This window comes from Passer montanus, unplaced genomic scaffold (assembly GCF_014805655.1).
Source record: "Passer montanus isolate IOZ18808 unplaced genomic scaffold, ASM1480565v1 scaffold70, whole genome shotgun sequence".
NCBI classification, from domain to species: domain Eukaryota; kingdom Metazoa; phylum Chordata; class Aves; order Passeriformes; family Passeridae; genus Passer; species Passer montanus.
The window spans coordinates 3228261-3243645 of NW_024372148.1; the positions used below are offsets into that span (position 1 = coordinate 3228261).

General features: G+C 40.6%; 1 protein-coding gene across 4 annotated transcripts in view; it reads left to right on the forward strand.

Annotated features, from left to right (window-relative positions):
* The window catches only part of ANKRD29 (ankyrin repeat domain 29), a 38747-nt gene that overhangs the window by 22011 nt on the left and 1351 nt on the right, over positions 1-15385 (forward strand). For 3 of the 4 annotated variants that reach the window (XM_039730093.1, XM_039730092.1, XM_039730094.1), the window contains 4 exons: positions 2864-2962; positions 3418-3513; positions 4577-4675; positions 5842-9889. In XM_039730093.1, coding sequence (XP_039586027.1) covers positions 2864-2962; positions 3418-3513; positions 4577-4675; positions 5842-5925 — 378 coding nt within the window. In that variant the 3' untranslated portion in view covers positions 5926-9889. Of the gene's footprint in view, positions 1-2863; positions 2963-3417; positions 3514-4576; positions 4676-5841; positions 9890-15385 lie in introns of those variants that run through there. The other variant, XR_005629942.1, reaches the window with a different exon arrangement.

A 15385-nucleotide genomic window follows, 5' to 3' on the forward strand; every position in this document is an offset into this window, starting at 1 on the left:
AGATGTTTCTATGCTTCTTCAACTTACAAAACAAAGCTGTAAGATTCTTTGCCAATGCTGTTTTGGCAGTCTGTGTCCCAACAGGCTTTATTCTGGCTGGCTAAGCAGATTCAAAATAACCTGAAAATTAATGACTTTTTTTCTTAGCACTTGATATGCAATTACACATACATGTAAGGCAGTAAATCCATACTTCAGCAGGCAAGAACTTTGCTATTGGCAAATTAGTTGTAGCAGTGTAAGTGGACTAATAGGCAGAGCAGTGGAGGATATGACACTGAGTAGCCTGAGAGTAGGGGTTGTCTTCCCCTGGAAATCTGAGAGGTCTTTCACCTCCCACCCTAATGTGGCCTTTTCTAAAACTTCAAGCCATAAGCAAAATTTGAGATTCAAAGCTGCAAGATGAAGTCATTAGTGAATGGGTAAGAGAAAGAACATTAATAATTTCAGTCAGAGTATATTTGGAATTTCTGGCTGCTGGATATTATAAGGTGTTGTCCATATATACTACTTGTAACCAAATGTGGAAAAAAGAACACCTTACAAACATATTTAAAATTATTCTAGGAATGTAGTGATCTGCAGTCTGCTGGCTGGGCAAAGGGACAAGGAAAGGAGAATAGCTTTTGAACTGCATCTTTCCCTGTTCTCCTTTTCTTCCGGACTCATCTCCAAACCCTAATATCTGTTTACAAATAAATTCTCTTAGTAAAATGATCTCTTAGTAAAATGTAGTATCTGCTTTGTGTCATTCACCAACATGAAAATGGACAGAAAGCTCATCTACTCCATATAAATATCATAGATAATTGCATAAACCTGAGTTCTAGATGCTGTTTGCCTAAGAGAAAGAAGCTGAGCATAGTCAATGTGAGCCCATCATTATCTTCACTATCTTTCTTCTCTTCAGGCTAAGTCCTTCCATACAGTCACTCTTCCTTATAATGAGCTTTTATCTCTATCCTATAGCTGAGGTGCTGAGGATAACGTCTGACAGCAATACTATTAATGACAATTAATGGTAGCAGTTATATTACTCAATATTTGCACCTCTTTTTGCTCCTTTTCATACCTGAAAATAGGGGTTGTTCCTACAAATTTCACTGTGAGTACACAAAAGCTGCTTTATTTCCTATGCTGAGCTTGTGATTTCATTGCTTGTGTAAATACAAGAGTGGATTTGCACAGCATTGGTTCTTCATGCAGATTAAATTGTGTAGACTGCTCTCAGATATTTTCCAAGTTATACCGGCTTTTTCAATGCAACAATTGCTATTTTCTAGAGCCCTCTGGTGGGGGAGATTAGAAAAATATGAAGTGTCAGCTTACTGGTAGGGAAAATACTAAATAAATTGGAGAGGGACAGTTTTTGCCATCAAACTAACATTACATACTCTGTATACAAGAGAGCCTTTGGTATTTTTGAATCACAAAGAACACTTGTATTTACAGGATATATACCAGAGTGAGTTCAGTGACTAATTTCAATGAGTTAATTTATAGAGAAATTATACAAGGGTGGGAAAAGATTTTGTTCTTCAAAATTTGAGAAGGCTGAAGATCTCAGGATGTGCATTTGTTCCTTCTCAGAATCAGAAAAAGGGAAGCCCAGATTATTATATCAAAGGAAGAAATAACTTTTATGTTTTTTTCAAATAATTAATTCATTAGTCCATGAAAAGCAGAGAACTGATTCAACAATGGTTTCCTGGGTTGCATGAGCAAGTCATAGGAATCTTCAGGTACCACTGGGAAGAGAGACTGTTTCTTTGACCAAGGTGGCAATATCTTATTTAATGTAAAAAGTTGATTTCTCCTGAAACTTCTCATTAAGGCTAGTTTTGAAGTCTTAGTTTAGTTTTTCTTCCTCTTTCAAGCCAAGACTTCAGGTTCCAGAGGGTGGTGAGGGGAGCTGGAAAGCCCTAAAGGCAGAAGCAGGCACCCTGCTTTGTGGGGCCTCACTTCTGTGTTAAAGTCCAAACAAGCAAAGCCTTTTTTAAAGGCCCATGAAAATTAGTTTGGCACTACATAACTGCTGGAGTCTGGAGAATCAGGCCGTTTAGAATTAAAAATACGAAAAGACACAAACCCCCTAAATTCTACTCGCAGTGAGAAATACTTCTAGTGCTTCAACTCACTTTCACCTTTGTGAGGGAAATCCATCTCAAAGTTTAGCTTACTCTGAATGTGCCTTTTCTGAGATTTTGTGTTCAAATAATGATTGCATAAGACTTTTCCAAAGCAGATTGTTTCATGCTGGATTCCTTGATAATTGCCTTGTTTTCTAGTGGAGTTTTGAAGATAAAATTTGTGAAATCCTTACCTTCACTGTAAGGCAGGTTGTTTTTACCCAGTTTTCTGAGGGTGGATAATGTAATTCAATACTGAAAGATGGTGATCACCTTGCATTGCTCCCTAGCTTCTGTAAACAACTTTCACTCCCTATGTGCAGGCACCCAGCTGCAGAATCTGCCTGTGCATGCTGGGGTTTGTCTCTATCCTCTGTCCCATCTAATCACCTAGAGTTCAAAGTACACAGGATACCTTTAGCCCTCATGTTTCAAAATTCCCTGTGTATTTTAGGCATGGCTGGTGCCTTACTGGGCTTTAATTCACAGAGCAATGCACATTTCTGGCAAACTGTGAGAAGTTAGTAAGAGAAGGTAGTAAAGGGGGCTCTACTCCACAACCTGAAGCAGTCCTAACTTAATACCAACCTACCACATGGGTTTGGACACAGCTTTGCTTTGTCTCCCTGCAAGATTTGATTGAGTAATTGATGTACATCAAATCCAGTAGGCTTGGGCAGTAAAATATCAGAGGGCACTGAAGTGAAGCCATCAGCAGTCATATTTTGTTGCAGGATGGGACAGCTCCCCTGTGGATTGCCTCGCAGATGGGTCACAGCGAAGTGGTGCGAGTGATGCTGCTCCGGGGAGCTGAGCGAGACGCCGCGCGGGACGTGAGTAGAGTTCCCCCTGCGCCCTGTCTGCAGCTTAATGCCTCACTGGGGGGCTGTAAGTCTGCCTGGATGGAGGCTTGGTGCCTCCAGAGGCCATCCTGTCTGTCAGGTTGCAAAGTCCCACCACAGCTTTCCTTTTCCCCGTTGTGTCTGGGACAGCTTCCTGGAGGGACCTTCCGGGATAAGGGAATGGAAATGTCCACATAGTTGAGAGACAAAGATGATATATGGTGTCACTGGTTCATTTTATCCTGAAGTTTTCACCCAACAGAGAAATAATCCTCCAGGTACTCTAAAACCAGCAGCACATGCTGTGGAGGTGCTCCCTCAAAGGTGATGAGCGAGGAGCCTCTCCTCTCAGATGTGTGGGGAGAGCGGGCATTTCCCTCCAGCTTTTTCTTCCCCTGCAAGGGGAATGCAGGCAAGGCATTTTTGACATTCCTCTTTTTTTAAAGGATGGTACCACTGCTTTACTGAAGGCTGCCATTAAAGGCTACAACAATGTGATAGAAGAGTTGCTGAAATTCTCTCCCACACTTGGCCTGCTGAAGGTTAGTAGTGAAACACAGAGATTTTTTAGGCACAACATAAGAAGACAAAGGGTCTGATGAAAAATCTATCATTTATTACTACTCTAGTGAAAGATGATACAAGTTTGAGCCAAAAAAAAAAAAAAAAGAAATTATCTTTTTTAGCCTTAATGCCACTCATAAATCTTTTTAAACAAAACTGTGAATTTAATTCTTGGAATGAGGAAGCACATTGTGTCACAGAAGAAATTCTGCTTTTTGTCACTTGATTTTATTTCTACTGTAAGTAGATTACTCTTGACTGTACAATTTTAACATTATACCCAGCCTTCTATTGCATTTAGTCAGCAAAATAGTGTCCTAAAAGATCTGTTGTGAGCAGATTCTCTACTTGATTTTGTTGTCCTCTGAATTCATAAAGTGACTTGAAAAATAACAACTGTTTGGAAGCTGCTTTTTAATGGCTGACCTAATTTTATGTGTCCATAAATCACATATTTTGATAGCCTCTGTGCAGGCAAATGATTGGCAAACTTAATGTATTTGAAAATGTAGGTGGCATCAACTTAGTTATTAATTTTGAGTATGAAATAGCTTCCACACAATATTTGAAGTGTCAGTTTGCAACCGCAAACAAACAAAAGGCCAGCCATAAAAACCCCCACCTATCAGCTGCCTGACACTGAGGCCATTAATCATCAGAGAGAGAAGATAAAATGCACAGATGGCTTCCATTACTGCTTGTGCTTCTGTTTCATTTGTTAATGACTGATTTTGCCAGGCAGAAACAAGTGCTGTGTTCATGTCACCTCTGATCTATTGCCAAGGCTGATTATTAAAAGGAAATACTGCTGTAGTAACGTGAACTTGACTCTCATTTTTATTAAAGCATTGAAAATCACGTCCTTCACATCCCACTAGGGGCTGCCAGCACCCTAAATAGACCCTATGCCTTTGATGATCTAATCTCATCCCATGTTACTTCTTTCTCACTCGTAGGTCTGTTCTTTACAAGCCTTTTGTTTCACTGCCTTTTGCTTTTCTTCCCATGCATGGTACAAACGCCTCCCCTGGCATTCCCTAGAATGGCACCTCTGCTCTCCATGCAGCCGTCCTGAGCGGCAACGTGCGGACAGTGGCGCTGCTCCTTGAGGCAGGAGCGGATCCGTGCCTGAGGAACAAGGTAGGTCCTGGCTCACCATCATCTGTGCCATGGAGGTGGGGCAGCCCATGTTTCTGTGTAGAATTCAGGGCATTGCCCGTAATACAAAAAAAAAAAAAAAATTTCCCAACTTACACGCACATTTCCCATATCTTACATAGATCTGTTAGGGTTTTTTTATTAGTTTTGCAGTCTTTTGATAACAGCAATTTTTCTATATAAAACTTACCACAGTTTTATCCCATGTTTAATTATTCTGTGAATATGTCTTCTTCTGACATGTTTCTGACCTATTTGCTGCTAGGGTTTGATATGGGTTTGTTAAGTTGTAAATGAGTAGTCTGGCATTGATTTCTGGGTGAGTGAAAGTTTGTAAAACAAGTAATCCAGGACATATGTTGTAAATATTTTGGTCATTTAATATAAAATCTCTGGCTTTTAATTTCTGCATCATTCCACTTGATGGCAGCACAGTTAATGCCACTCACACAGAAGTCTCTGTTAATAGACATTTTGGGTTTATAATATAACCTGAAAATGCACAAGGTTTTTCTGCTACTGATAATGATCTACAGCAGCAGGGTGTGCAGTAGAAGAAAGTGTGTGGCTGAAACTTCTCCTACTGATTTATTTTTTTTTAGCTTTTGTAAACAACATGCCATTTGGCATGACAGAGTATATTTGCAGGACAGAATTACTGATTTTCTGAAGCAGCTTCATCATAAATGCTTTGTGTTACCAAAATTGTTGTCAATAAATAAAAAAAAATAGCAAACTCATGTTCTATTACCAATCTTACAGCATAACACTATTTTAAGTCACCCCTTGGAGTTTTACAGACATTAGTACATAAGGACCTGCCCATCTCCCCCAAAAAATCAGCAGCTATGGTCTCCTTTACTTCTGCAGCAGAAGCATAGGGAACCCAAGGGCATTTAGCCTGGACAGTCAGCACAAAATAAGCTGTCACTCAAATTCCATTCTGGGATTGTTTTGAAGACTTAAATGAGATTTGAACGCTGAAAGATGGTTTCCTAAGATATTTTCAACAGTGGTGGAGACAACACTAGGAAAAATCCCACGTCATTACAAATGGCCAGTACGATCTTCTCTAGAGTGTAATGCATTCAACCATGATTGGGAAATACTCTTTCATTTCTGCTAACCTCAAGGGTTTTTTGTTCCAGGCAAATGAATTGCCAGCAGAACTAACAAAAAATGAACGCATCCTCCGACTCCTCCGTGCAAAGGAAAAGCAAAGGAAAAGCTAATGCATCCCTACGGCAGATGGAGTTTGACAGAGATGTGCCCTGACCACAAGTAATGACAGTAATCCTAGTTGGAACAGTTTGCAGAACTGATTAGCCAGTCCAGTACACGCTCCCTGAACGCACCAGGCCCTTGCCACAGGGTCACCACGGGCTGGAGAGCCTCCGCCTGGCATCGCTGAACACGGGACCGTGACGAGAGCAGGGGGTGGCCCAGGAGCTGCCTCTGCACCGCAGCCCTGCCTGTCCTCCAGACCCCCCTGATCCTAACACCCACCTTGGCTCCCCACGCCTCCCGGCACAGGCAAGCACCCCTGCTGCTTCAGACACGCACCCCCACGCTGTCATGGCCACACAGCTGTGACAGCATGCGTAGGGAGCACTTGGCCCTTGTGCCAGAAGGATACCAGGGCCTTGCAGCTGTTTGGATTCAGTTGGCCATGGAGCAGCCCCATGACCCCCCTGCCCTTCCTTTGCTGACAGTGACCATTCCTCTCTACCTCCAAGTGCCATGTGAGACTAGAGGTGAGATGCTGCCTGAGCCATCACAACAGCAAAAGTTCTCCTGTCAGCCCAGGGCTGAGGTAACATTTTTGCTACTACATGAAGCTCTATAAAAAGATCAAGAGTACTGCAAGTGTTGCCAAAAGCTACCAACCAAACAAAAAGCAAGGGGAAGTCCTCTTAATTGCAGCATCTTGATCTGCCAATCTGTCCAGCAACGAAACACAGTGGAAAAGTTTATTTCAAAATGCCTACACCACTTCTGGGAATCCTTCCCCAGCCTGTGTGCATTTTTGTGAGTAGAGGAGGACTGGTTGCTGAGCAAACCAACAACGCCCAAAAGGGCATTTTTCCACATCAGAAACTCAGCTGTCAGGCACAACAAACCGCACAGATGCTACACAAGTGGTATTTGTATGTTCTGCACCCAGATATGTGACACTATGGTTTGGTACCCACAACTGCTATGCAAAGCACTCATTCCCCAGGTCTGTGGCAGGAGCTAAGGGAGAATTGCACAGTGTACAGGTGTTTCAACACTTGGCAAGAGGGTTACACGTAGCCATACCTGAACAGACCCACTAATTATTGCAGACATGGAAAATGAAGTCTGAACAGCAGTTTTGGCCTTTATTGTGGTTAAGACACTTAGACATGCTACTAGTGCCTGTGTGGGGAAGGCAGTGCAAATTGCAGGTGGCTTGTGAGGAGCTATGTTATAACCATGTTGCTCTAAGACACCCCATTAAAACCCAGTCATTTCTGCAGTATAAAACAGTATATACCATGTCCTGTTAGCCACAAAAACATTAGAGATTAATTTACAGTGAGTTGAGGTAAAAAGTTAGTTCAGTACATAAATCCAGGCACTTCACCTACTTTCAAACCTTGGCAAATTACTGAATTGCTTTAAAAGTTGAAGGCAAGGAAGATTGTAAGGACACAAAATAATTCTTGCTTAAGAAATGTCTGCCTATGTTTCAGCTGAACTGCTCCATTTGTGCTTTGGTGAGTTAATAGGAAATCTGTAAGTGAGCTAACACAAATGAATGTAGTTTATGTATTGCAGATTAGCCATGTGAATTATCAAATTATAAAGTTATTCTTTTTGTGAGTAAGTTAGATAAGAAGTCAGTGTTCTGGTGAAGAGAACAGAATCAGGTGTACCTTTTCTTGCATGCTGGAATTCCTATTCCATTTCTACTCTGCATTAAATAGGAAAGCTTTAAGTTTTCCAACAATGTAATAAGAAAAAATTATTTGTTTAGGTAATTTATGCTGCTATATTTTTAAATTAAAATAATGTTGTGCCTAACAGAAACTTGCAGATGAACTGGTACAGAACCAAAGAATTATGCAAGATGCTTAAAGGTTGATGGTATCCAGGTTTAAGTTCTGCAAGAGACTAAAAAATATTGAGCATGCAGAAGTCTCAAGAGCCTTATTTGGATCTTAAATTGCACAGCATTACAAGGGACTGCACTCTAACTTCTTTAACAAACAACACTGGAGAGACAGGAGCCTCCAGTGGGCTGAAGATGAGCATACTAGTTTGGAGAACAGTAGAGGGACTCTGGGCAGCCTGGCCTCAATATGGAACTTTCACCCTAAATTTTCTACAGATCAACAATGGGCAACAACCACACTCTCAGTGAAAAGCCCTTTCATATTTGTAAAGGAGGTGAATAATCATTAGAAGGTCTTCAGTAGCTATGCAATAAATACTCTTAATATCAGACAGGCTGTAGTAATCACACAGTCCTCTTAAAAAAGGTGGAAGCATCCATTTTTGGTGAAGGTCTCCTATTTTTTCCTGAGAGCAGAGCATAGGAGAGAGGACAAGGCAAGCCAACAGTGGACATGCAACAGCTGAAGCAAGGAAGCTGAGACAACAAACGCAGGTATCCGATACCTACAGGTGGTCCTTCCTTCTGCCAGGTGTATTTTCTTGGGAGAGTTGTCTCATCCCAGAAGGAGCAGTTACTCAGCAAAGAGCTTCTTCAACTGTGCCTGGCCATGAGAAGATGCATGTCTGCTCCTCACCACTTAGAGCAGGACTTTCCAAGTCCTGTGCCCAGCTGCCTCTATGAATGGTCACTGCAGCTGGGGATCTCTTGAAACATGTGAAGAGCACCTGGCTCCCTGTGTCCCACACAGGACATCTGCTGACCTTCTGAGAGGATGCAACTACCAGGTCTTTTTTTTCTTTTTCTTTTTTTTTTTTTTTTGAGTGATCTTGTGCTATAATGGGCTTTTCTTATTTCTGAACAACATTTGAAATGTGGGGCTAGCACAGGTTAAAGGGAGGGATTTGTTGGTCTCTTCTTGCTCTCATTAGTGCTGGCTGATACAACACACAGGCTGTCTGGGGGGATCTGTATGGAGAACTGGCACTGAAGTCTTCAGTCTGATTCAGGCTGAAGTTGTATCTAGCGTCAGCAAAGACACTATTCAACCAGAATGAGACTTCTGGCATGGAAACCTCCTTTTTGGAAGCATTTCTTTTATCTTTGAGCCTTTGGAGAGAGAGATGGTTTCAGTTTTGGGCTTCCTGTAACCCAAAGGTGCTTAATCTGCCTGTATATGGGCTCTAAAGTTGCAATACTGTTTATCACCATGCAATCAATGTTTTCACAAAGAAACCTTAAAAATTATTAGTATTTATGTAGCTGTTGTTATCTTTAAAGTGTTCGGTAAATACTGCTGTGGTTTGTTTGTTGTATTAAAAAGGAAGCCCATTTTCCCTTGGTGGCTGAAGTGATTCACTAATACTGGCAGTTGTTCTTTACATAGTTGTGGTGCCTTTTGTGTAAGGTTTTCCAATTGATCTACAGACTTTATTTATCTTTGTAAATTCCAAAATGCATTGCTGAAGTAAACAAGGAAGTAAATTATTTCATTCACAGACCAGTGAAACACAGTAGCTCTTCATCAGTTCATGTCAACAGAAAAGAGTACATTTAGACATTTAGATTTAGAAATTATGGGGCACTAAACTAATTTCATAGACGACAGGATGAAGACAGATATAATATAAAGATGTGAAATAGAACTGGGACAGAATAACACAACCATTTTTTTCTGAGTTGTGTTTTGGGGTTTCTTTTCCCTTTAAACTGTCATATATATCTCCATCTTACACCCAAAACCAATAAGCTCCACTAACACAATGATTTCAGGTTTGCTTCCCTGCACATTCAGAGCCAGAGGCTCAGCCTGCTATCCCCTCTACATTTATGCAAGTGCTGTTAGCCTGGTGACCTCCCATCAGCTCTAAGTGAGTACAAAGGATGTGCAACCAAGCAAAAGGCCACACCAATGAGTCAATGAAAAATATAGGGCATTTCTCTTCTATTTCACTAGCATCAAGCTGCCACTGTTGATCTCGTTTCAGAGGAATGAGACCCACTCTTTCAAGGAGAGAAAAAAACTAAAACTTTATTTTTTACATCCCTTTATACAGAGTTTTATAAACCCTCTCATATCTATCTCCTATCTGTTGGTTGGTAACAAGCTGTTACCCTGTTGTAATTGGTCAGTCTTGGACAAGGTGTCTATGTGCAAGAAAGGGTTGTTTGTGGTCTATCTCCTATCTATTGGTTGGTAACAAGCTGCTACCCTGTTGTCAGTCTTGGACAAGGTGTCTGTGTGAAAGAAAGGGTTGTTTGTGAGATATTGTTTTTGTCCTTTTACTGAGACAGTTGGGATTGTTAAATTAGGTGCAAGAAAATAGTCATGATCTGTAGAATTCTATTTTGCTGTTGCTCCTGTTTTCATGAAGAGCTGTTAGCTTTTCCATGGCTATCTTGAACCAAGACTCAGTATGCAAGGCCTTATCCAGGCCTGCTGTCTGCCACCACATCAAGCCATTGTGTCATAGGGATGAGCACAAGGAAAAGCCTGCAAGGTCTAGACAAAAGTGACATCCCAGCATAGACACAATAGTGGTGGAACCTCAGAGGTTCCAAAACACATGGAGCACTTAATTTAGATTATCACTGCAGTGCAGTGTGCAGGGACATCTGTTCAGTAATGATACAAAAGGCAATATTGTTCCACTTGACTTGCACATGCTTTTCTTCTCCTGGAACAAAACAATCTCACTGTTGATTCACCCACCTTTGTTTAGCTTAGGAGAGCTGAGAGAATTACAGCATGAGATCAAATAGCTGCAGGTTATATTTAATGCACTTTACAACAATGATTATCTGCCTCAGAGTCAAAATTAATTGCAGGAATAATTCACACTTCCTTTTCCAGCCAGTCCTAGTGACTATTGGAAAAATCCACAAGTTAACCAAATCTGGTGCCTCAGAAATTTCAGAATTGTAGTACAGAAAATGAGGTAGCACAAACCCCAGCCCCTTTGTACTTCATTTGATATGAGCACTGAACAGACATAAAATACAAGCCTTGTCTGGAGTCATTGGTGTTAGAATGGTAATGTTTGCTATGAGCCTAAACAAAGGTAATACATAAGGCTTTTTTTTCCAGCAATAGGACATCGTACTGCACACCTGGGACTAAATGGAGTTCTGCCTTCTCACAGCAGCTCTGCTTTTGGCTCCTGGGAATGTCATGAGAGTTTCACACTGTTCTGAATTCTGCCTTTTTTTTTTTTAACTGATCTTTTATGCATTTGATAAAGCATATATAAATTTATATAGCTCCATGTGAGACTAATATTCTGCAACCAGAATGTTGCTTTACTAAAATATGCTTGTCCATATCATTTCAACAAAAATATACTACTCAAATAATCTTGTTCTGCATACTTCAGATTTCTTTGTTTTCTTCTCTATTCTACTCTTTTTACAATACCAGAATTAGTTTCTTATTTACACAAAGACCACTTTGTTCTATTCTACTCAATTGACTAGACTGTTATTGTTTTCCAGGTCTTCACAGATGAGACAGTATTCACAAAAAAAAACAAACAAAAAACCACCACCAACAACAAAAAAACCCCACCATCAACAAAAAAGTAGGAAAAAAAAGAAAAAAATGAATGGTGTGGCTTGGGAACAGGAAAACTTAATTTATTAATTTAGCATAACATAACAAGATTTCTTTCAAAGATCCAGACATCACTGGCAAAGTTCCCTTTACATTAACATCCATTAGGTCAGATCTCTCCGAAGGGAAGATTATAAAAAGTAACATTAGGAACCAAAGGAATGAGACAGTACATTTAATTAGTCAAACATGTCTTGGTGGTTCCATTTTGGTCCTAGATGTAAAACTGGCCCTCATACTGATCTGACGTATTTCAGCTAAAAAAAGTCAACGCCCTGTTGATATGCTTATTATGGTGTGCAGTGGATTAAGTGCATTATAAAAAGGAAAAAGTGTACAATGAAGTCCATATTTTGATATATTTTCACTGTGTTTGACATCCCAGGCTTTTTGCCTTATTCATACAATTTTCCATTGTGATGAGCTACATTTTGAGTAGCTCATCATTAAAAATTCCTATGGCCATAACTCAATAAAGCATCCCATTGTATTGATAGAATATAAAGGGAAAGTATTGTGACTTGTTCATGGCCTAAATCACTACAAAGGATGATTTCTGGGAGTGAAAAGCTTCTTAATTCTGAACATGAAAGCATATCAAAACATTATCAAAGAGTCTGAAACTAGACAAATTCAAACTTCAAGCAGTAGATTTTCAAGCAGTAGATTTGCACATGAAAGCATATCAAAACACTATCAAGAGTCTGAAACTAGACAAATTCAAACTTCAAGCAGTAGATTTTCAAGCAGTAGATTTTCAAGACTGTTTCAGAAACAAATAGTTGAGATGGTTCCTTCATCATTTGAGTTAAAAAAAACCCAACAATTATTTTTCATTCTGAAAGATGTGTAGCAGCTGAAACTGTTTGTGTTTGATGCAGGAATTACTGGATGAAATTATACAACATACAGGAACTAACATTATATGATCATAATAGTTATTTGATCTTAAAATATATGAATCAATACACTTTTTGCTTCACCACCTCCGTGACTTAGAGAGATACTAACTCTCATGGGATCAATAACAGGACCATATGCCTAGCAACTGTGGCAAGACGAAATCTGAGACACATACCTAAACTGTCTCTAGATAGTCCATTTTGCTCTCACAATGTTGAGAAGGCATTTTAACTGGACTAATGCTTTAATGTACTGCTTTTAATGTCAAGTGAGTTGGTTCAGAACTGGCACCAGAGCTGCATAGTGCTGTACCTTGCTAGGAACAAGGATCAGCAGAGTGATCTGGGATGTGCTGTTGGGGAGCATAGCTAAGTGAGGAAGGAACACGGGATACAAATTTTTGCGATGGCAAATGGCTTGGATGCACAGATGGAGCATGACAATAACCTACAGTGCAAAGCTGAAACACTCTGCAGTTTTGCATGGATTGGACAGATATGTTCTTGTGTGGTATATACATGCACATGTATGCATACATCCAGCATATGGATATAGGCTCTGATAATCCCCTTGGAAAAGTGATATCATGACCTCATGATCGGCTTGTCTGGAATATACTGCATAAGAGGCAGAAGAATTATTTCACTTTCTGAAGACTCCAAGAACAGTTTCTGCAAGTGGTGCCTTGGCCATGCTACTACATCAGACCCTACTCACCGGGACAAACTGATATAAAACTGACAAAATGTCTTTGAATCAAAATCAGTCTGTTCCTCAGGTGAATTGTAGTTCAGAAACCCTGAACTCCTGCTCTTCCTGACAAATTAGATTTTGGTAGCGCCCTTAGGCACTCTTCTGTGACAGTTCTGCCTATATTCTCCACTTGGACAGCAAATTGTCATTGTGTGGCAGCATGGTGCTATAAGGGCTCAGTAAACTGATGGTCATGCAAACCATACACAGCTGTTAGTAGGTCAAACTTTGAATTTGTCAGCATTTCAGTGCTTATGCGCAGTGTCTGTGTCTAGGTTTGGAAAGACAGGTGTCTGCTAAGGAAGGCAGGAGCCTCCCCTGAACTGAAAAATGTAAACCCCCTTCCTCCAAATTGGTAAAAATTTTAAATTATGGGGCTCTTGGGCAAAAAATATGGGAGCAGGAATAACAGTTCTTTATTAGGGAAGAAAATTCAAAGATAAAATAAACAATGCAGTAAACCAAAACAACACTGACAGAGTCAGAGTATGACCTGACACCCTGTTGGTCAGGGTGCTGGCAGCAGTCCAATTGGAATTGTGGCTGCAGTCCTCCTGGAGTGTCAGGTGTGGTTCTGGTGGAGCAGGGATGCTGTAGAAGGGTGTAGTCTTCCTCTGAAGATCCAGTGGAAGAGGCAGCTGTTCCTCTGGGAAATCCAGTGGAGAAACTGTGCTGGTATTCCAGAATCTCAAGATTGTATCTGGGTGGGAATGCTTGGCTCCTCCCTCTGGGCGGAGCATCTCACGATGGGATGCTTTAGTTCTTATCAGTCATGCAGTGACATTCAATAGCCTATGATCAGCAGATGTCCCCCCGGAGGGAGGACTGGTTGTGGAAGAGATAAGGAAAACTTCCCACTTAACAGAAGACAACTGCCATACAGATGACAAATAGAATACAATTTTCTTGGCAATCCAGGACAGTCTGGCATGAGGACACACTGCACATATTTGCTCACTGCAATAATAAGCTGCACTTCTACAGTGTTTTCCTTCAACAGCTCAGTGTTTAACACCTGGCTTTGGAGCTCTTGGGCCACATATTGCCACGCAATTCGCACCTCTTTACAGAAGAAGAAATTGAACTGGCTAGATTTGGACCTGCCCACTTCATCCAGCAAGTTTATAGCAAAGCTAGAACAAACATTGAGTTGATTCAGTTCAAGTCCCCAGCTTTTGCTAGAATGCAATAAATAATTTTACCTAAGTGTAATAAAAATTAACAAGTTTCAATGACTTCAATGATAAATGCAGAAAGGATGTGATTTAAGAACTGTTGAAGGTTAAATAAGGACACACTGGCGCAAGTTAGTGGAGCAAAATACACTAGGGCAGATAAAAAGATGAAAAGATGATAAACAGACTTGATTAAGCATCACCTGACACACTACTTGCATATTTAAGTGAGTACTGGCAGCATCAGACACATTGCTCTCAGCCCCCTCACTCTGATTTGATGCCACATGGTTAATCTGAAGCCAAGAGCATCTGACCAAAATGACAGGTACATTGAGTTGTGTATAATTAAAACCCAAGCATGCCTCTACAGCTGGGGGAGGCAGACAAATGAGAGCTGATCAAAAGAATACAAATAGCTTATAACACCAAATAGGAAACACCAGGTTTGTTTGGTACTAGCATTATTCTGGTTTAGCTGGAGAAACAGTCTTGGAACAAGCTACAGTGGTTTTGTCTGAGTGAGTCTACAAAAACCAGACATATGAGAAACTGGGTGAAACTTCTCACTCACCTGTTGCAGCTTGTCTTCACACAGATTGCAAGACATCCCCAAGGAGAACATCCCACTTTCCCATGTGCTTGTGCAGGGTGGTGCTTACCATAGCTCCCAGTCCTTGCAAGTGCCTCTGGGTGTTATTGCAATAGAAATAATAAAGGCTCATTATAAATTATGGAGAATAAACAGCAATAGACATTTTAATTGATTTTGCTGCAAAAAAGTCACGTACTGTGTTTCCACTGGTAGGCACAAGTAACTCGACAGACAGATTGCCATCTAGAAATTGCAAGGTCATTACCACTAGGTGTTCAGATTCTACTGGAAGTGGTAACACAGGTTTAATTTCTGCATTGAATAAAGGGATGGATACACAGTAAAGTCCATACCTCTGCAGGCAACAGTCCTGGCTTCCCATCAAAGACACAGAACACAACGAAGTTATTTCACATGAGCTTTCTGGCAGGCAACTTTACACCATTCAGGCTATGCAGTGAGGGAAAGGGCTGATTTGACCCTAATGGACAATTAAAGGACCTGTTCAATGAGTTAG